Source organism: Lissotriton helveticus, chromosome 7 (genome assembly GCF_964261635.1).
Source record: "Lissotriton helveticus chromosome 7, aLisHel1.1, whole genome shotgun sequence".
Lineage (NCBI taxonomy): Eukaryota > Metazoa > Chordata > Amphibia > Caudata > Salamandridae > Lissotriton > Lissotriton helveticus.
In genome coordinates this window covers 546,450,848-546,473,968 of record NC_136068.1, presented here as the reverse complement: position 1 = coordinate 546,473,968, position 23,121 = coordinate 546,450,848, and the positions used below count along the sequence as shown (strand labels likewise).

Here is a 23,121-nt window from a genome sequence, read left to right as displayed (position 1 = left end):
CCATGGTGCCAATGGGTTAAGGCTTTTCAAAACCATGTTATTGCCATAGACGCTGTAAAGTTTTTTCCTGATCGCAAAGTGGCTATTCTTCATGGTTGTCTTGGACTTGCTGCGCAACACGTGTGTGAGAATTTTCCAAAGTTTCTCATGCCAGCTGGCGAAGCTGGTGATGAGGAATATTGGAATTCTTATAAAGAAGCCCTAGCTCTCTTGGCAAGACATTATGACCAGGAATCAAACATTATGCTTGAGAGACATAATTTCCACAAAAGAAAACAATGCGAGGATGAAACAGTGGAGGAATACATTGCTGCATTACGCATTCTTGCATCCACTTGTGAGTTTGAAGCAAATCCAGAAATATATATACATGATCATTTCGTATTTGCTTGCTATTCCAGAAAAATACAAGAACGCCTTCTCAGCTGTAGAAAGCCATTATTGCAAGACACTATTGATATCGCTAAGAGTATTGACAGGTCTATCATTACATCAGAAGCTCTTCAACAAGATCAGTCTATTAACTCTTTCAAGTCACAATGTGTTTCAGGTGTGGTTCCCGATCACATCTTGGCAATCATCACATGCGCCCTGCTTCAGGAAAAAGATGTGTTTCATGCCAAAAAATTGCCCATTTTCACAGTGTTTGCAAATCTGCCAAGAGACCCACCAGAGTCAATAGTATGAGGTTACAGAATCTATTGAGGATTTTACACAACAATTTCATGATATGATTGTTTCAATTGAATGTAATTCGGTTTTCAATCCTAGTCATGTTAAAGGTCCCCTAGGTGTTGCATTATTTGGAAGAATTGAGATTCCAATTATGGCAGATTCTGGTTCTCCAATAACTATTTTGTCCGATGTAATGTTTTTTGAAAAATGGCAGAATTCCATTACCTTAACCAAAACAGATGTTAATCCAAAAGCGTTTGGAGAATTTGACATAGAAAAGTTATGATATTATAACTCAAGGTTGGAATGTCTTTAAAGGTCAATATTTGCAAAAGTTTATGTTGCTGTAAGAGGACGAAATATAGTTTAGTTGGATGGCAGGATCTTGCCAGGATGGGTCTGCACCTTGTTCCTGGTTCTGATAATCCCATTGCAGTTGGTGATCCTCCCCAAGGATATTCCCCAGCCGAATGGTCAGAAAATGAATTAAACACATTAGATTGTATTGAGGTTACAGACCATTCACGTGATGTTAAAAAGATTCTATATTTATTTCCAGATTTAATCTCTGATAAACTGGGTACCGTCAAAGGGTTCCAACATCAGATAAAATTAAAACCACATGCTCAACCCTTTGTACATAAAGTTTGCCCATTACCTGTCAGTGCTAGGGATGAACTCAAGTCTACGCTCAAAAAATTGTGTAATGATGGAGTCATTGCACCATGTAACACGTCAGAATGGGTTTCTCCCATCGTTATTGTCCGAAAAAAATCCAGTGAGGTTAGGCTATGTGTGGACTTGCGCACTTTGAACAAAAAGATCCTTATTGATTGTCACCTGCTCCCAAAAATTCATGAACTTCTTGCCAGCTTAGGGGGTGCCAAATATTTTGCAATAATAGATTTCCGCTCAGCTTATCACCAGATTCACTTAACAGTTGATTCCCAAGATCTCACCACTTTTGTCACACCCTTTGGTGTCTACAAATATCTTAGGCTGCCTTTTGGAATGGCCTCCGTGGCCAGTGTATTCCAAAAGATTATGTATAATCTTTTTCAGGATGTGCCGGGCTTCAAGCTTATCAAGATGATATTTTAGTTTTTGCCAATGACTGGGAAGCACATTTAAAAAACTTAACTTGTGTCCTAAGCAAAATGAATGATGCAGGTATGACTATCAGATCTGGCAAATGTCAATTTGGCACACAACAGTTGGACTATGTAGGTCATACCTTGGCTTCTCAAGGGATCAAGCCAAAGTTTTCACTTGTCAATGCCATCAGTCATGCTGTTCCCCCCCGGGGACAAAGATGCTCTTCGATCATTTTTAGGATCGGCAGAGTACTATGCTCGTTTTGTTAAAGGTTATGCTCAGACGGTGGAGCCTTTGCGCACCCTATTGTGCAAAGGTTCAAAATTTCTTTGGTCTAATGAGGTTTCATCCTCATTCGATCAAACCGAAAAACTCATTCTGGAAGTCCCTGCACTTCATGCTTTTCAAGATGATTCCAAATATTTCATTATGGTGGATGCCAGTCTCACAGGTTTGGGTGCAGTTCTTGGTCAGTGAGTTGCAGGAAAGGAACACATCATAGCTTTTTGATCAAGAATGCTTAATTCTGCAGAGAACCATTACAGTACAATTGAACGTGAAGCACTTGCTTGTGTCTGGGCAATTGAATAGTTCAAGAATTACATTTGGGGGCATGAGTTTGAACTATTTACCGACCACAAACCTCTTACACATTTATTTGATGGTGATGGATTTGGGAGAACCTCTGCCAGATTGGTCAGGTTACTTTCAAAATTGCTAGAATTTCATTTTTCTATCAAACACATTTCTGGCAGAAGAAATTTCAGGGCTGATTTTCTTTCACGCATGGCGTTTCATGATGCTTCTGATATGGATGATGTTGAGGACACAGAGTGTGTTGTGGCAGCACTTGATGCCATCAAATAATGTCCTAATATTACTGAACAAGTATGGTTAGAAGCTTATAGTAAGGATGATATTCTTAAACAGGTCATGCAATATATAGTAACGGGTTGGCCAGAAAATAGGACATTTTCCAATGAGTTGAAAGCCTTTTCCATTGTTGCTTTTTAACTTTCTTTGGTCAATGGCATGGTTATGAGACATGAATCCTTTGTTCCTCCATCAAATTTAAGGGACGATATCATTAAATGTGAACATCATGGTCATTTAGGTATTTCAAAAACCTCGCAACTCATTAAGTTGTACTATTGGTGGCCATCCAGAGAAGCCCAGGTCAAGATTCATATTGATTCATGCTCAGCGTGCCTCTTGTCAGACAAGAAGTGGAAAGTTATGAATACACCCTTACATCATGTCCCATTTCCAAGTAAACCATGGGAAAAAGTCGCAGTAGACTTTTCAGGTCCTTATGATTTTTAATCTCATGATTTAACATTTTTCATCTTGTTGCTTGATTATCATTCCAAATGGATTTATCATATGTTTTGTGACTCACCCAGTTCCACTAATGCCATCAGATTTTTGAGGAAGGTGTTTGCCATTCAAGGGTCACCCTCCATTGTTGTTAGTGACAATGGTACTTCAAGGTTGCTTTATACTCACCATCGTCTAATGGATTGGTAGAAAGGGCTAACAGATTGGTTAACGATGCTATTCAAGCAGCTCTTTCCTCAGGTAAAGTTGTTCAGGATTTTCTTGATGACAAGTTATGTTCATATAACATTTCTCCACATTGCACCACGGGTTTTCCTCCTATTTTTAATTGTTGAGAGGTAGAAAGGTTCACACTACGTTGTGCCCCAATTGGTTGCAAAGTAAACAAATCAAGAGTACACATAATAATAAATATCTTGCAACTCGAGTTCTAGAAAAACAAGTTCATATGAAAGATGTGCTTGATCAAAAGAAAGTTTTTAATAATTCTTATTTTAGGATCAATGATTGCATTCTTATGAAGAATCAAAAAGGGTGATAAAAGGTTTGTCTAGATTTTCTTCTCCTGTGCAGGTCATAAATGTGAGCAAAAAATCAGCATTCCTTGGTTATAAGGGATGATGGAACAAAAGGTCACTTGTCCGCCTTTCTGAGTCACAAGTTTCCTCTTTACTCAAATTATCCATGCAGCAGTTGGAACAATCTGACTGGACAACCTGGTTACATGATTCTTCATCTGTTGCTTCTTTGTTAGTTCCTCAGAAGGAAATTGGTGAATCTATTGGTGGACAATTGCATAATGAGCTTCCTCATGAAGGACAATCGCGTAATGAGGTTCCTCATGATATTGGACATACATCTGCTTCACCTGTTGTTTTGGGTGTTCGCTCAAGAAGATTGCCTGTTAGACTTAATGACTTTGTTTTGTCTTAAAAATATTAAGTTGTTTTTCTGTTTCTTTTAGTTCTCTTTTCACTTTTATTTGTTAGAAAGAGAAAGTTGTAGTTTGCTGCACATTAATGTTGGACACTCTCGTGATGGTTGCGCGAGAGTGTCTCTTGTAGCTTATGTATTCTTTTTAATGTGATTCCACGGTTGGGCCTCGAACGATGCGTGCCAGCATTCTGCCAACGCTGATAAATCAGTGGATATCCTGGTACGCAGCGGGAGGGCCTGGCTGTGGGTGCCGTAACTTGAGAATAAATCTTCTTCCTCACCAGATTCCTTTGTAAGCATATTATTTCAATAACCCTCTCTTTACTGTGACTAAGCCTAATGGCTCGTACCAATTGGTATTGAATTACCGTCACTTAAACTCCCATTGTCGTACGTGTGAGGTACAAAATACTCACAGTTCTGGTCTTGTGGATAGTCTCGTGCGTAAAAGGTTTAAGACCACACTTGACATATCCAATGGCTTCTTTGCCCATAACCTGTCCTCTATTAGTAGTCACAAATAGTCCAGGCGTCTTTGCCACCCACACAGTCTCTCTTTATGGGGGGCTCAACCCAGATAGATGTTTGGATGTGGATGATATTTATCTCACAGACTACAAATTATGGCCGCATCTGTGTCGTGCTGACTGCATAATTTGCCGTTTTGCGGACTTTGGCTATAAATTTAACTTTGCAAAATTGCACATTGCAGAGTACACAGTGTTGTTCCTGAGCTATGAGCTCAACAATGAAGGTCGAGGTTTGGCTCCTCACTTCCTGGAGAAATGCGCACAGCTGCGCACTCCTACAATTCTGAAGAAACTACTATCCTTACTGGGCATTTTAAATTTTGGGCGTACTTACATTCCCGAAAATGCCCATACTTTCAAGCCTCTTTACGCTTTGGTACAACCCACTTTTTCCAAATCTTGCTGGCTGCCTGAACATTCAGGCATTTTGCAATCTTTGCAAGCTGATCTTCTAGAATCTAAATTCTTGTTGACTCGTGATAACCACACCAACCTGGTGATAAGAATCGTACCTGGGGCGGTGGGTTTCACGTACCTGACTTTTAATGAGGGTGCCACAGTCCCTATCACTTACAAGTCACACTTGTACACTTCGGATGAGCTGCGGATTTCCACTGTGGAAAAAGTTTTGACAGCAGTACGAATGGCGATTCTCAAAGAACATGCACTGTCGCAGGGAAAACGCATTTTGGTTGTTACTCCGTATCCTGCCTTGGAGGCAGTGACGAAAGCCAGTGTACCGAATTCAAAGGCTTTGCACCCACGGTGGATACAATGGACTACGTCCCTGACATCCCTGGATGTCACGTTCATTTTTGATTCCTCTTTGCAGACTCAGGAGTTTTTGCAGTATGAATTCATTCATCCGGCTCCTTTGAATATGCGCCCGCTGGAGGATTTCCATTGTATCATTTACACTGACGGTTCGGCGCAACTGGCGATGGTTTCAAGCCACGCCCATTCTTCCGCCTGCGCAATATTGGTTGGTACCATGGTGAATGGTGAGTTCAAGTCTGATGTCGTGCATACACAGACATTAGAGGACTGTACCGCCCAATTGGCAGAGCTTTATGCTCTGATGCTTGCATTGGAGTACACAGATCCTAGTGTGACTACTGTTGTTGTAAGCGACTCTTACTACTGTGTTCAATCATACAATGACAATTTATTCTTTTGGACTCAAAATGACTATCGTGACTCCAAAGGTTGCACAATAAAACAAAAAATGATCTGGGTTCGAGTGGCTGAATTTAAAGAACGGCTCCCACTCGTTTTTGTATTTCATACTCTTGGTCACCAGCTTGTTGTTGTTCACGCTGTTGGCAATAGTCTTGCCGCTGAAGCGGCAAAGACAGCAGTTGCAACATACTCAGAAGGAGCAGTTACACGTTCCAGAACTAAGATTGATGATGACATCTTGACAGCTATTGCCGCAACAGAGAAGAGAGGTTATTACACGAAAGGTTTCCCTTCTAAATACTCTTATCAGTTAAGTCCTGATGAAATTCCTTACGTTTGAATTAATAACATGAGGGCATGGCCTCAGCGCATGCCGGCGTGTCAGTTACTGTATATCTCCTACAACAGCGTTACTGGTGGCGCTGATTGTACAAACAGACGTGTGATTATGTCCTTCATTGTGACATTTGCCAGCAGATTAAACCTTCAACTGCTGCCCGCCCGCCCCAGACACAGTTGTACATATCTAATAAACCACTTGCGTGTGTTTATATGGATCACTGCGGTTCTTTCTCCTCTGATAATGCTTATAAGTACATCTTAGTTGCCGTTGATTCTTGCACGTGCTTTGTGTGGGTGTGGCCCCAAAGGAGTACTGATTCTCGAACTGTCGTAAGGGATTTGCGTTTCTTTGTGAGAATTCTTGCATGAGGTACCTTCCATTTGAATCAGGGTCCGGCGTTTGCCTCTACGGCATACAAGGATGCCATGCGTTCATTGGGGGTCCAAGTCAAATTTTCGTCTCCATATCGACCTGAGGGCAATAGTGTTGTGGAGCGGATGAACCGTAACTTAAAGCAAACCTTGACAGCTAGGGTATTAGGTACAGGCTGGAACTGGCTAGCCCATCTCAATAGCGTTCAGCATGCACTTAATAATCTACCTAAAAGGTCTCTGGGTGGGCGGAAATGCTCTTTGGTATCAAAATGTTTGTTCCGGACTTTGAGGGTCTAGACCAAGCGGCGTCTGCTGCTCCCTTTTGACGTAGATGAACATTGTACTGTTTTACAGAATCTACAAAAGACCTGTGACAGTCTTGCAAGGGAACACTTGCCTTCCACATCTGATGCTGCGTTGCAGATTCCGGTAGTTGGCTGGCTACCCCGAGTTGGTGAACTGGTCCGAGAAAAGGTTGCAAACAAGAAGGAGTAAAGTTCCTCATATCGTGCTCCAGTTCCTGTGTTTGGCGTGCAGGGCACAAGAACAGTCATTTTACCTCCGCTTCCTGGTCATAAAGAAAACAGATACATCTCAATTGACAATGTCAAATTACACAGAGTGGCCGATTCTTCTTAGTATGACACCTGTGGTCTCTTGTCCACCTATGCTGCAAAACTCTGTTTTAGCCCCGACGCCTGCTGCCGGACCTGATGTTGCTATCGAGATGAGTACAGTTACAAATCCTTTATTGAATCCACCGGCTGCTAATCCTCTTGATGATACTGAGTACACTTATCCCACAGATTTATCAATGCCTGATTTAGAGACCTGTGTGTCCAAACAATCACAATTTTCATTTGACACTAACTCTACCACATCAAAAGCCCCCTCAAAAGTTTCAATTATTGCTGTTTGCTTTGAGAAACATTTTTTTATGCCTCCTTGGACTTACATTTGGCTGGTGCTTTTTTCTATTTTTTTATTCATGTCCATTGGATTTGTGGTGTATTTTTTCATCTTGTAAATGGACACTATGTTAAGGCAAGAACTACTAATTGATGGAACTTTGGCACCCCACTCCTCATCACACAGAATGAAGAGGGACCAGACTTGCGTGAAAATCACTGCTTGGCCTGTCTTAAATGGAATTGTATGGGACACTGTCAAATTTCAGATTCACGGGCCCACAGAGGTTATTAATGTCCCTAATGTACTTCGTGTTTCAATGGGGGATGTGGTTAAACAAAATATATGCTCTGATGATTGGGACGCCCAAGCTGTAGAGGCTCTATTTTCTGATTTGAAATATTATGCTGCCTTTGATGCTGAAGATTTGTACTTAGATTCTGCTAATTATGCTGATTTGTTTTGTTACCAACACTATGGCAATCATTTTCTGCAAAAAGCAAACACATTTAGGAATGTGATTAATTACACACAATGGAAACATTGTCCCGCACCTGTTGAAGGCAGGTCTAAAACTCTTTTGAAAATGTTTTCTTACTTTACTGATTTTAATCAATCCAACCCTAAGGAATTTTATTTTAAGATGACTGAGAAGTCCTCTTCCAAAGTTACACTTACCCACACTAAATTATTATATTCAAAGTCCTTTATTGACCAATTGGCTGTAGGTGGCTATGAACTGTGGAAAGACACTATTGATCTTAATTCTGTTTGGGGTTCAAAGCATTGGCAAGTGCAAGGCACTGAGGCTTTGCATCATGCATTTCTCATCCCGAACCATATGTTGTTTCTGAATTCAACTATTTCACAAACCACCTGCTTTGGATTGGCAACGTCTAAAAAATTAAATGTTCCTTCTATTCCTGATTTAGACGAATACTCACTCCAGTATGTCCCTTAGTGAGTTACAGACTGTTACAAAATATGTCCTTTAACATTTCCAGTTTGAATTCCAAAGCCTGTTTATTATGGCAAAAAAAGTACAGATTCGTGCCAACTTCGTTTTCTGGGTTTAACCCCTGGCTATACACAATTTAGGGTGGAGCCCCGTTTTGAGAGCAACCATTCTGTCACTACCTATTCCGTAGGCAAGCTATGTCAGTCCTGGCTCAAACAATCCACCTTAGCGTCAGTTAAACTCAGGTCCAAAATTATGGATCTATGCAGTTTACAATGAAGTTTGGAAACTGTCCCAAATTGAAGCTGCTTCTAGGTTAAGAACTATTGATCAAGCTAATTTAGAAAAAGTGCTTGCTGTTGTAGATAATAGCATTAACGCATTTTATTCCAGAATTTACACATTAGATAATATAGTTTCTTCTGTTGTTGATATTGTGCAAGATGAAGTCTCAGTCCTGTACAATGGTCTAAATCAACTGCGTTCTATTATGCAGTTTGCATGGACTTTACAAACATTGAAGGCTGGGAAAGTGACTTGGGAGTATATGAGCACTTCTTCACTGTTTTTACCATTTAATCTAACTGCTAAACAGCAATTAATGAAAGATGCTACATTTTCACTTTTGCATATTGAAAAATTAGAACCCTTGCCATTTTCTGTGGCCGAGACAAATTCCGCAGTGTGGCTTATTCATGGGTTAATAACTCTACCTTTCCCGCTGTTTAAATTTGAAGCAGGTATGAAGCACTGTGCCATAAGCAGATATGAACCGTTGGGTAGCGCATATCTCCATAAAGTTTGGTCTCTTCCGTTCACCTATAGGTGTCTGAGGGAGGGAAAAGAAGTTTACTTGAAAGGTGAGGATTGCACTTCCACCCCCGATCACTCATTAGTCTGTAGAAATTTACAATTGCATGGTTCCTGTAATTCAGACGCCCCGAATCTGGCCTGTATATTAAAAGGTACACCCAGCCCGGCTATTACACCTACTTTTACATTTTTAGCAAACCGTAGTTATTTACTTTTAAGTAATGAAGATTGCTGTGGTATACTGGCAGGGATCCATACATAGTGACTGTCTCCCAACGTGTTGTCTGCTGTAAGAATGTGCTGTTTCCTCCTCCACATGGGAAGCTCGATGTATCCATCTGGCCTTCCATTCTGACCTTGAAAGCAGAGTTCATCAAGATGAGTCAAATAAGGGCTTTTTTGTCTCAAAAAGAAGTCGCCCTCATATCTGCGCGTGAAACATTCGTCCTTCACGTGGCTAATACACGTACCGAGATACATGCCTTATTAAATACTGATCTCCCCCTGCATTTTGGGGCGTTGATTCACACTATGTTCAATGTCTCCTCGACCACAGGCTTGGCACACTTTTTTAAAGTTGTAAGTTCTGATCTTGTGATCCCATTCCAAACAATATTTGTTGTGATACCGGCATTTTTTCATTCTATTTTTTTCCAGCCTCTTTGGTGGTTTCCCGTTAATTCTCGCCTTAGCTGCCGGAGTACTGCTGTTGTTTTTCTAGCTGAAAAATGGTTGCACATTCTGTACCCCGTGACAATCTGCCCCGGCTGCTCCAGCTTCATAACCAGATGCTTGAATACTATGGATCGCTACCACAGGCTACTTTGAGTGTGGCGTATGGTTTATCTTTCCGGTTTTTGTACTTGCATGCAGCCAGTTTTCCACTGCCTGAATTGCAGTTTTGAATGGGCTCTGGATTTATGTCTCTGCAACACGGTGTCTCCTAACCCGGGATTAAGATCTGCTAATGAGTCCCTTAGTTGCTCATGAACTAGACTGATCTGGTATCAGAATTATGTCCTGTGCAGTTGCCCATGGAGTCCTAGGCAATTGGAATATATGGACTGCAGCCCATGGCTTTCTGGCACGCATTTATCTCGAAGAACATCCGAGTAGTTCTCTGATGGTGCTAGAGGCTCCGGCTGTTGAAGAACATGTGTGTTCCTTTCAATTACTGAATTGGATGGCTGAAATGTTCACTGATGAAAACAACAACTTCCTGTAGGGGGGGATCCGAGTTCCGTCGGCCAGCCGTGCGGGCCCCAGAAGATCTCACTCTTCCCAGGCAACACTAATTTTGTCTTGCCCAGGTTGAGTTTCAAGTGGTTAAGACCCATCCAGTGCTGAATATGAAGCATAATACTTTGAAATTCAATGGCAGAGTCAGGGGAGTCCAATGGAAAGACGAGCTGAAGGTTGTCAGCGTAATTGAAAGTCGTTATCTTTCTATTTTTTAACGAGTGAATACGGGGCCTGCGGTAAAGATTGAACAATAGTGGGGACTGGCATGAGCCCTGTGGGACTCCACATGTGGTGGTAAGCTTGGGGGCCGTGAAAGTTCCAAGTCTTACTGCTTGAGTTCTGCCTTCGAGAAAGGATTAAATCCAGCTGAGTACAGGCCCTCGCAAGCCTGCCTGTTTGACACGGTTCAACAAGATGTTATGGTCGACCGCGTCGAACGCGGCCGACAGATCCAAGAGCACCAAAACCTGGGGACACCCCTGTCCGCATTTGCTCTGAGACTCTCCAGTACCACGAGGATCACTGACTCAGTTGAGTGAGTGGGCCGAAAGCCAGCTTAATTTGTCTCTAAGTATTCTGATTGTTTTATAAAATTGGAGAGGCACCTGGCCACGTGGGCCTCCAAGATCTTGGCCAGAAAGGGGAGGAGGGAAATAGGATGATAGTTAGAGGTATTCAAGGGGTCAACCACTGTTTTATTTAAAAGAGGGACTACCGTAGCGTCCTTGAAGGTGCTGGGTACCTTGCCCTGTGCGAGGGACTCATTGAGGAAGGGGAGTACACTGCGAGGTAGGACGGAAAAGGTGTCCCTCAGGACATAAGGTGGGCAACAGTCATTAGGAGACCCGGATTTAACACGAGTCATTAGATCTGATAATATTTTGGGACATATAGCTGGGAGATGGTCAATTGTGGATAAATTACTGGACATATCTTCCAGTGGTTCCGTGCTGACAGTGTTGGGAATGTGGCTTTGATGGTGGAGATTTTCTCCACTAAGAATTTATTCAAGGAATTGCAAAGCTCTTGAATGGGTGCCTGGATGGGCAATGTTCTCTCGTCATTACACAGGTTGTTCACAATTGTGAAGAATTGCTTAGGTTTGTTGTGGGCATTTAATATTCTGGCAGAGAAGTAGGCCGCTTTGGTGTCCAGAATGGCTTTTTTATACTCTCTATGAGCTAGCGAGAACTGCAATTTGTCTTCTGTGGAGTACCTTAGCCTCCATTTTCTCTCTTTTTGACGGCGCTCAAGTTTTTGTATTTTTAGTTCGGTGGTAAACCATTTATGGGTGTCTGAGTGGCGGGCACGGGAAAACTTAACAAGTGGGACATGTGCATTGCTTGCAGACAATAGACAATCCAAGATGTTCTCTTCCATGGAATTGACATCAGGGTTAAAGATGGGTAATGAACTAACCAAGGTATTAACAAATTCCAGTTTATCGATGGTTCTCCACTTTGTCATACCTTCCGCCACTGTGGGGGGCTTGATCTTACAGTTGATAGTGGCTGTAAATTTTATCAAGTGGTGATCTGACCATATACATGGTGAGATTATGGGCATCGACAGTATAAGGTTATGGGACCAGATTTGGTCCAAGGTGTGTCCCTTTTTGTGGGAAGGGGAAGATAAATGCCTGGCCTGGTTCAGGTTAGAAAGCAGCTCAGAAAGTTCTGCAGCATTAGGCCCGCCCAGGGTGTCGTTGAACCAGTAGTTCAAGTCGCCAATAAGTAGAACCTTAGCATGGTTCATGACAAGGTTGGCCATCTTTTCACTTAGGGAGATAGGGAAGGTAGAATTTGCCTGAGGGGGTCGATGAATAGGCACTAGTACAAGAGATCCAGTGTTAGTGTTGAGTTTGATAACAATATTCTCTACCTCTGGAGGATCAAGGGAGGTCATGGTGATGAAGTGGCAATTTTTTTTTCCCCTGCTTCATAGACACGTACTGGACTCGTGCTTTTTTCATTCATGTTTTTCTTTCCGTCTTTATGCTTTTTAGGTGTATTGACACCATTCACCCCTGATAGGTTTTGAAAATTTTCTGGTTACTAATTTGGTTTTAACCCCTCTACTGCGCCTGCGATTTTGTGGAAGTGCGGCATTCCGCAAAACGGGCAGGGCCGCGTCGGCCATTGGCCGACGGCAGCACCAGCGAGGTAGCGTTCAATTATCCAGTTTTGTGAAATTTTGAACTGGGTTCGCACTCATTCGAACTTGAACTCTGCGTTCTAAAAATTACCCCCGCTATTGTGCGTTCTCCGATCAAGGGATGGTGTAGTGAGGACTGGGCATTGTTGCACGCATTGCTATGTTAGCAGAGGTTTATTAGAAGTTTAAACGCCATTTTACCTTTTCGCTGCTTTTGCACATAATTGCTTTTGCAATAAATGTTGTAAGTTAGGCTGCGTGAAATGCTTCACATGAGAATTACTTGTTTTTAGCATCCTTAGACTTACATCAAGACTCTAGTCTGCACACAGTGTTCTAAAGCTTCCAAGGTTATCATAACATGGTAGCTGTTGTTCAGGCTGATCGACTCACGTTTTAGCCATAACATATATGCAGCTGCAGCCAACTTGATTCTGGCGCCTTTAATAATGCACAGTAAGCATGATTTCTGCCACTTGGAAGGATCCCGTTTTTCCAGAGAGGCAGAGAGCTTTCGCAGATCCTGATGTGATTCATTACTGCTGATCTTAGAGGTATGGGGTCCCCCAAATAAGCCTAAGAGACCTTCTATATTTTATAAAACATAGTTCCTATATAGGGAGGGTGTAATACTAGGCGCTATAATATCTCGTTTCACCATCATTGTAATATGATTTCTCCTTTTTTGTTTTATGGAATTGTAACAATGGTGACCATATTATTTCTAATCATATGTCTGCTTATGTCAGCAAAAATACAGCATTTTAGAGCACGTCTTTAAACTAAATATTTTAACTTTGCCTGTGTCTCTTTTTACTCCTGCTGTGGACTGGTATGAGAGTATAACGAAAGAGTGTTCTTGCTTCCCACCATTCCTGAGTATAACCGAAGTCACATGTTCTAGGTTGTCTAATCATTGGTTCCTTTGCTATAAGATGAAGAGCTAATGTGACACTGATCCTAGCTGGTTAGGGTTTCTAGGCACTAAGGTGAGTTTTTTGGTACACCACAATTCACTGAGGTCCTGGGTCTCTGTGCACAGTTCTGTGTAGGAGCAGGATCCCTGCGACAACCCCACCCCTGCACAGACCACACAGCTGTCTTCCAGGACCCCCGCAAACAACACATGGTCTTCCAACGCCGTGTGTTGTGGTGCCAGGAGAAGATGGCTAAAAAGGTGCGGGTGGGGTTTGACCTCATGGCTGCCAAACTGGATGCCATACGTGGGTGTCTAAGTCCCATCAGGGACCACTCACAGTCTCTAACGGACACTTACAGTCCGCTCCATGCTATCCAACGATCCAGGGCTGACATTGCTGGAGTCCTGACTCTGAGACAAGAACAACTGTCTAGTCAGAGTGGCTCCAGCTTCGTTCAGATGTGTAATTTCTATGATCATTCAAGTGTGAGGGTGTGGATGAATGTAAGGTCAGTGATTCCCCCTTACATCCATGTTGCTCATGTTGTGGGACTAGTGTCACAGGGTGCAATATTACTGATTGAGGTCCGGGTGGCACCGACACTACAACAGAGACACACGCATTAGTTACTTTCTTGTCCAGCCTAGAACGGAACCATGCCCAGAGCCCCGGGGTCATTGTTCACACCCTACGCTGGACTGGCATACCCCAGGCCAGCCTACTCCACTTATGCTTACGGGGGACGGCAATGCTACATGTCCCACGTCTTCCCTGTAGTGATCTGCTGATCACAGGTCTAGTTGTCAGCATGCCACAGCCTCTCCCTGAGGGCTGGTTTACACCCACACCACACCCATCCAGCACAGGCATCACAGGACATGTGACCCTGCCAATAAAACTGGCCAGGCGCACAGGCTCGAGGCCATTTCCAATGTCTATCTGTGTGTGTCTGTGTGGTTATTATTTATGCATGAGGGCCTAGGGCCCTACCACATCACATTCCCCACTGCCGGAGGTGACATGATGGCGTCTGCACCATGATAATTAATTAGATCATTAGCTCCATGGCATCTGTTGGTCTTCAGATGTGACTCTGGGCTGGGCTCCCTTTCATACTGCAGGTTGTCATCCTGCTTAACATCAGTAAAAGGCAGGTGTTAAATCCCTGCTGTTAACGCGCCTTATTGCCTGTTTTTTTATCGCATTGCAGATCTGGTTGGTCGTTGAGAATATCGCAAAGTGGTGTTTTCGTGTGTTTTGGCACGGGAACGCCTACTCTGCATATCATTAGCATCAGTTGTCGCTCTCATCGTGGCGATGTTTTTTGCGGAAGCAATCATGGGAAAACTGGCAATATCGGCAGTTTGCACCAGCTTGAGAATGGGGCAATAATTCTTTCACCACTTTTGCTGCGCTAAAGTGCCAATAACTCGGCAATAAGTCCTTGAGAATATGCCCCACAGGGTATATTTCCTGTGTCTCCTTCACATTTCTTATGTGCTTCGAAACTTACATGAGGGCAAGTCAGGCATTAAGTCATGCAGAAAGTACGGACAAATTGGTGCAGTTTTGAACTTGTAAAGGCAAGTTGCATCAGTTGTTTGCAAGGTAGTGAAGACTGTGCGAATGTGAGCTTGTGACAGCAACATGTGTTTTAAATCAGGGAAACCAACCAAGAAACTTGCCCAACAGGCCATAAAATAGGACTAAAAACAGGCAGTGTGTGGGACCATTCCATCATGTTTCGCCTGATAGCCCTATAGACCAGCCGGACACTGAAGGGGTTTGGTCTCAAGAGACTTCAGCAGACCTCCAGCGACTGCATCTTGGCTCGCCTCCAACTTACTCCTTCAAGCTAAACTTTGCGTGCTTTACTGCACATATAATATTTTACCAGAAAATATAGAATACAGAAAAAAAAACTGGAAAATGCAGCACTATTATGTATTCAAGTGCACACAATCCAATACTGCATGTTATATCTCATTTCAAATTTCTCAGTTCACAATCCTTTAGAAATTTCGCACCATGGGAAATATCTCACTGTCAGGTATCGGTATGTCACCAGAGCGAAAATTGTGGCTGGTAAAAATAGTACACTTAGAATGACCCCCACTGAAGTCAAACCACATTAGAGATAGAGGAAAATTGATAAACAGTGTAAAACCCAATAGAGCTGTCTGGCTCTACTCACACTTAACACCATAATAAAGAAGTTACTCTTAAATCATAAAGAAAAAGAAAAATAATTAAAATATGGACACATGCTTCCACATGCGTGCAGGCGTATGGTTTCAGTCTTGCAATGGTATTGTTATACTTTGTCAATAGCCATTCTAGGGATGGCCACCCGTGAGTGAACATGCATGCTCACACATGTACTGGTGGCCATATTGAATGGATTTTATTAGAAAATACTTCACTGCAAGAGGACTGCATCTGTGTCTGCGACCGTCCGTGATCCAAACGCGACCATCACCAGGAACCCTGGTTCTCCTAGGCCCCGCTGCTACGATTCCACCACCCTCCGTGCACTCAATCCCGTAAGACACACAGACTGCGAAAGATCCTCGCGGAACACCACCCATGGACAGTTCTCGTGCAGATCCTGCTGCAGATCCTTCACCATCGACAAAATGCCCCCACAAAAACCGATGGTCCACCTGATGCATGCATCACTGAAACCCTGACATGCATCCTCCTCAATGTACGCTCTCTGCACCGACACCCTCTCGCCAGACATTGCCTTCTTCATGGTAACCTGGACCAACGCCACCTCCGGCCCCAACATCGCTACTGTCATCCCCGATGGCTACAAGATCCACCCAGGGGGAGGACTCTACATCGTGCACAAGACCCCCCTCCGATTCTCCACACCCCACACGAGTGACCCCCCACTCCAACACGGAACACCTCCACTTCCAGATCCAGACCAGTCCCAAAAACAAGCTACGCGGCACACTCATCTACAGACCGCTGAGACCTCGCACCCAGTCCACAATGACCATCGCCGAGCTCACTGCACCACACGCCATCACCTCCATGCACTAAATTCGACTCTGGGACCTGAACATCCACCTTGACAACTGCAACAACCCCGACTCCACCACTCTCATCGCCAACCTCGCCAACCTCGGACTGAAGCAACTGGACAACACGCCCACTCACAGAGCTGGACACACCCTCGACCCCACCTTCGCAGGAGGGACAAACATCCGCTTCAGCCACACCACCCAGCCCCCCCCGGACGGACCACCACTGTGTCCATTTCACCTTCAACACCACCACCGCACCCAAGACCCCCCGCACCCACCATGAAGGAACTAGAGCAAGGTCACAGAGGAACTCCTCAACACTACCCTCCTCCAAGACACCCCAGTGCTACAAACGACACCAACTCCACAGCCAAAGAATTTCACTGCTGTATCTCCTGCTACACCGAAAATCTCACACCCCTCCGACACCCTGCCAAACAATGCCATCTGAAGGCAGCCTGGTTCACCACAGAACTACAAGAAGCCAAGTGGTCCTGCAGACACCTAGAGAAAACCTGGCGAAACCATGAATCCATGGAAGCACGGAACAACCACAGCAACTCCCTGAAGGAATACCACCAGCGGATAAGAGACACCAAACGGACCTTCATGAGAGACAACGTCCAGACCAATGCTACCAATGCAAAGGAACTGTTCAACGTCATACAGCAGTTCGCCAACCCCCCCCCCAGCGAAGCCACGGACGTCACACCTTCCCAGGAACTCTGCGACAAGCTCAGCTCCTAGTTCCATCTGAAGATCAAGGACCTCTACGACAACACCGCCACCGGTAAGCCAACCATCATGACCTGGAACCCCGCCACCGTCGAACACATCAATGCGACCATGAAGAAAACCCACTCAGGAGCCCCAACGGACCTCTGCCCACTGCACATATTTCACACAGCGGCCGTCACCATCGCACCCAAACTAGGACGGACCATCAACGCCTCCTTCAGATCTGGCATCTTCTCAGACAACTGGAAGTGGGCTGAGGTTAAACCCCCTCCTCAAGAAACTGACGGCTGACTCAACGGACCTGAATAACTACCAGCCCATCTCTCTCCTCCCCTTCGCAGCCAAAGTCACAGAGAGACTCTTAAAAGCCCAGCTGACCACCTTCATCAAAGGAAACTCCATCCTAGATGCCTCCCAGTCCAGATTCCGCAGCAGCCACAGCACCGAGACAGCACAGCACTGATGACATTCGCATGCCACTCGACCAGGGACACACCGCAGCCCTCACCCTTCTAGACCTCTTCGCAGCCTTCGACACATTTCACATCGCTCGCTCGCAGCCAACCTTCATGAAACGGGGATACAAGGAGCCACCCTCCACTGGATCCAATCCTTCCTCTCCGGCAGAACCCAGAGCATCAGACTCCCTCCCTTCCTTTTGGAGAAGCGTGGCTCAGTGGTTAGAGGCGGCAGACCCGGAAGCTGAGATCAGCCGTGGACCAGGGTTCGATTCCCCGCCTCGGTGGGTCTCGGGCTAAAAAAATTCCACGGACTCGACAATTCTCGCTCCGGTGCCTACTCGACTCACGGGGTCACACTCTGCGACTCTGGGCAATAGCTTGCTTAATCTCCACTACGGCCCCTCGCGGCGGGATGCCTGGCTTTCACCTTGTGGATACCCTGCCGGGATATCTCACAGGGGAATACCAGGACGGGTTCCCTAAGCAAGCGCCTTGAGACCTTCGGGTGATTCATGCGCTATATAAGTCAAATACATTCACATTTACACTTTCCGAACCCACCAATAGCAACTGCGGAGTAACCCGAGGATAATCGCTCAGCCCCACGCTCTTCAACATCTACCTGGCACCCCTCGCCATCATCGCCAGACAGCATGGGCTCAGCATTGTATCATGCGCCAACGACACCCAGCTCCATCCTCTCCCTCACAAGCAATCCCAAATACACCAGACTCTGCTTCCAGGAAGGAATGAAGAACGTGAGAGCCTGGATGGAAGATAGCAGTTTGAAGCTCAACTCAGAGAAAACGAGGTCCTCATCCTCGGACCCTGCACCTCCGCCTGGGACAACACCTGGTGGCCCACCGCCCTCAGGATTCCACCCATCCCTACAAACCACGCACGAAACCTCGACATCATCCTCGACTCCTCCCTCTCCATGAACCACCAGATCAATGCCGTTGCTTCCACCAGCTTCAACAGCCTCCGCATCCTCCGCAAGACCTTCAAATGGATCCCCGACTGCAGAAGTACGGTCACCCATGTGCTCATAACCAGCAGACTGGACTACGGCAATGCCCCATACACCAGAATCAACAGAACCCTTCTACACAAACTCCAAACCACCCAGAATGCCACAGCCAGACTCGTCCTCGTGACACCGCTTCAGGAACACATGACCCAACACCTAAAAACCCTTCACTGGCTCCCCATCGAGAAGAGGATCACCTTCCTGCTCCTCACCCGCACAAACAAATCCCTCTACAATATCAGCCCCAAATACCTCACCAAGAGAGTCTACTTCCACGTACCTAAGAGGAACCTCCGCTCCACTGACCTCGCCCTGGCAGAGGTCCCCCACATCCGCAGAAACAGAACAGGTGGGAAAGCCTTCTCCTACATCGCAGCCAAGACCTGAAACGTGCTCCCTGTGAACATCAGATGCTCACCGACCCTACACACGTTCAGAAAGGACCTCAAGACCTGGCTCTTCAACTGATCAGGAGCTGCCCCCCCCGTAGCACATTGAGAGCCTCACGGGTGAGTAGTGCACTTTATAAACCCCTAATTGCTTGATTGATTGACTGGGTTTAAAGTCCTATGAATATCTCAAGCGCCTTAATGTGACCCACCTGTTTGGTTGGCGATGCTCCCTTCTGAACATAGGAAACACTCAAAGCAGCATCTAGGCCTCCCTTCTATGGCAGATTTTCTATATCCAGGTTGACATTGTTGACTGCAGATGGAGACGGGTACCTGAAAGCCAAGAAAATGAGTAAGTTTGAAGATGAGAATATTTTACGGCACTCAACCATTACAACGCAGATGTTACAACACATTGCCATTACAACGCAGTTGTTACAACGCAAATGTAATTACATTGCATGAAAAGTAAAGGGATATGTGTTTCAAATGGATTAGGTGAGTATGGGTTTTTAAGTTTTAGGGTGGTATGGGTTTTGGGGTGCCAGGGGTAATTTTAGGGTTCAGGGTGGGTATGGGTTTTAGGGTGCCAAGGGTAATTTTAGGGTTCACGGTGGGTATGAGTTTTTGGGTGCCATGGGTAATTTTAGGGTTCAGGGTGATTATGGCTTCTGGGTGCCAAGGGTAATTTTAGGGTTCAGAGTAGGTATGGGTTTTGGGGTGCCAAGGGTAATTTTAGGGTTCAGGGTGGGTATGGGTCTCAGAGTGCTACTGGTATTTTTTTAGGGTCAGGGTGGGTATGGGTTGTGGGATGCCTGGGGTAATTTTAGGGTTCAGGGTGGAGATAGGGTTTGGAGTGTGAGGGGTAATTTTAGGGTTCAGGGTGGGTATAGGTTTTGGGGTGCCAAAGGTAATTTTAGGGTTCAGTTTGGTTTTGGGTTTTAGGGTGCCAGGGGTATTTTGGGGGTTCAGGGATGGTTTGGGTTTTGGGGTACCGTGGGTAATTTTAGGGTTCAGGGTGGGTAGGGGTTTTGGGTGCCAACGGTTATTTAAGGGTTCAGAGTAGGTATGGGTTTCGGGGTGCCAAGGGTAATTTTAGGGTTCAGGGTGCTTATGGGCCTCGGAGTGCCACTGGTAATTTTTTAGGTTCAGGGTGGGTATGGGTTTTGGGTTGCCAGGGGTAATTTTAGGGTTCAGGGTGGGTTTGGGTTTATGATGCCAGGGGTCATTTTGGGGTTCAGGGTGGGTATTAGGTTTTGGGGTGCAAAGGGTAATTTTAGAGTTCGGGGTGTTGTTTCTTGGGGTGTGAAAGGTAATTTTAGGGTTAAGGGTGAGTATGGGTTTTGGGGTGCCAATTATAATTTTAGGGTTCAGGATGGGTGTGTATTTTGGGGTGCCAAGGTTCATTTTGGGATTCAGGGTAAGTATGGGTTTTGGGGTGCCAGGGGTAATGTTAGGGATTAGGGTGGGAATGGGTTTTGGGGTGCCAAGGATAATTTTAGGGTTCAGGGTGGGTATGGGTTTTGGGGTGCCACTGGTAAATATTTAGGTTCAGGGAGGGCATGGGTTTTGGGGTGCCAGGGGTAATTTTAGTATTCCGGGTGGGTTTGGGTTTTTGGTGCCAGGGGTAATTTTGTGGTTCATGGTGGGTATGGCATTTGGGGTGCCAAATGCAATTTTAGGGTTCAGGGTGAGAATGGGTTTTGGGGTGCCAAGGGTAATGTTTGGGTGCCAGGTGGGTATGGGTTTTGGGGTGCCAGGGGTCATTTTAGTGTTCCGGGTTGGTATGGGTTTTGGGGTGCCAGAAGTAATTTTTGGCTCAGGATGGGTATGGGTTTTTAGGTGCCACTGGTAATTTTTTATGTTCGGGGTGGATATGGGTTTTGGGGTGCCAGGGGAAATTTTAGGGTTCAGGGTGGGTTTGTGTTTTGCGGTGCCAGGGGTAATTTTGTGGTTCCGGGTGGGTATGGGTTTTGGGGTGCCGGGGGATTTTTTGGTTCAAGTTGGGTACAGGTTTTGGGGTGCCAAGGGTAATTTTAAGGTTCAGGGTGTGTATTGTTTTGGGGTGCCGGGGGATTTTTTGGTTCAAGTTGGGTACAGGTTTTGGGGTGCCAAGGTTAATTTTAAGGTTCAGGGTGTGTATTGTTTTGGGGGTGCCAAGGCTAATTTAAGGATTCAGGGTGAGTATGGGTTTCGGGGTGCCAAGTATAATTTTAGGGTTCAGGGTGGGTATAGGTTTTGGGGTGCCAAGGGAAATTTTAGGGTTCAGGGTGGGTATGGGATTTGTGGTACCAGGGGTATTTTTAGGGTTCAGAGTGGGGATAGGTTTTAGGGTGCCAGGGGTAATAAGGGGGTTTAGGATGGGTTTGGGTTTTGGGGTGCCAAGGGTAATTTTGGGGTTTGTAGTGTAGTTCCTATATTCCCAATAGGCTCTGCGCATTGGAATAACATAAACGATAGTTTAGACGTAGGACTGAGGTCATCTAGGTCTCTATTGAATATGTTAGACTTAATTAGGTATGCCAACTAGCTCAGAGGTCACTAGAAACTGTCTCGAGTAAACAAGGAGGTGTTAACTTCCCTGAATAGACAAGAAGGGTTTAGCTTCTGACAACCGCATAAACATGACAACTTTGCTCCCTCCAGAATAAGGAGTATATCTCTAGAGTCGTGTTAAAACAATAGACAGCTATAGTCAATCGTGCATGCTTAGTTTCACCAGAATGCAGAAAAATAGAGAGACAGGCGTTTTCAATAAAAGTTGTTATTTATTGAGCAGTCCTCTTTCTCATGCAAGAGAAGTGAATTGCCACAATTGCAATACTTGTCATAAAGTAAAGTGCATACAGTAAAAGGAGTATTATGAAATAATACTGTAAAAGCATTTATATGGTTTCTGAGCCATATGATACTTAAAACGGATAAAATACATACAATGATAAAAGTTGACTAAACGTGCTCAACTGGTGTTTCTAAAATACACCTACCCCGGCGTTCCTGACCTAAGCCTAATACGTGGGAAGGAGTAAGTAAGTTAAGATAGGTTTGCCAAGAATCTGCATCAAGAATTCTGTTAAGGATCTGATCAGCTCCGTACCTTGGTTATAGAATGAAGGAGGTCTTGTATCTCTTTCTCAGGACTCGATTTTCCAGAAACCGGCAAGGGTGACTGGAAACACTGGAGCTGGATTTCTCGGCAGGAGAAAATACAGTGTCTCTCTCATTGCGTCAATGGTAGGGTCGGCTTCTTTCGGCTCTCGCATCAGCTGGGCTTCGGGCAAGTAGATAGCCGCTCTGCTCCAAACCACCGTGTGTTTGCTGAAGGCAACGTTGGTATATTTATACCTGAAAGGTGCTGAGTTTGACGTAAGGTTGGACATAAGACGTCACTAAGAACTTACAGTTCTTTCTGGACTCCAGGAGTTCTTGTTCAAATCAAAACAAAAGCAGGGGGATTTCCCGGGTTGCTGGAGGCTTGGTTTGTTTAAAGAACGCGTTGTACTTTCCAGGAGTCTATGGGAGTAGCTTTGCCGTATTTGGACTGCATTGGCTATGACTAAATATGGATGTGATTCTTATGCCTTTATAAGGATATTATTTGTTATAACCACATAAGGGCATGAATCGGGAATATTTAAATAGGGTCCTAGATACGTTTACAACAGGTTCATGGTGGGTTTGGGTTTTGAGGTGCCAAGGGGCATTTTAGGGTTCAGGGTGCGTATGGGTTTTGGGGTGCCAAGTATAATTTTATAGTTCAGGGTGGGTATGGGTTTTGGGGTACAAAGGGTAATTTTAGGGTTCCGGGTGGATATGGGTTTTGGGGTGCCCCTGGTAATGTTTTAGGTTCAGGGTGGGTATGGGTTTTAGGGTGCCAGGGGTAATTTTAGGGTTCAGGGTGGGTATGGGTTTTGGGGTGCCAGGGGTAATTTTATCGTTCAGGGTGGGTATGTGTTTTGGAGAGCCAAGGTACAATTTAAGTGTTCAGGGTGAGTATGG

The 23,121-nt window shown here is 44.9% G+C and overlaps 1 protein-coding gene across 1 annotated transcript in view; it reads right to left on the bottom strand.

The window, feature by feature from the left end:
- LOC144769163 (extracellular calcium-sensing receptor-like) overlaps window positions 1-23,121 on the bottom strand; it is a 199,309-nt gene that overhangs the window by 22,711 nt on the left and 153,477 nt on the right. The window contains exon 3 of the mRNA XM_078653177.1: window positions 19,332-19,455. Coding sequence (XP_078509303.1) covers window positions 19,332-19,455 — 124 coding nt within the window. The remainder of the gene's footprint in view (window positions 1-19,331; window positions 19,456-23,121) is intronic.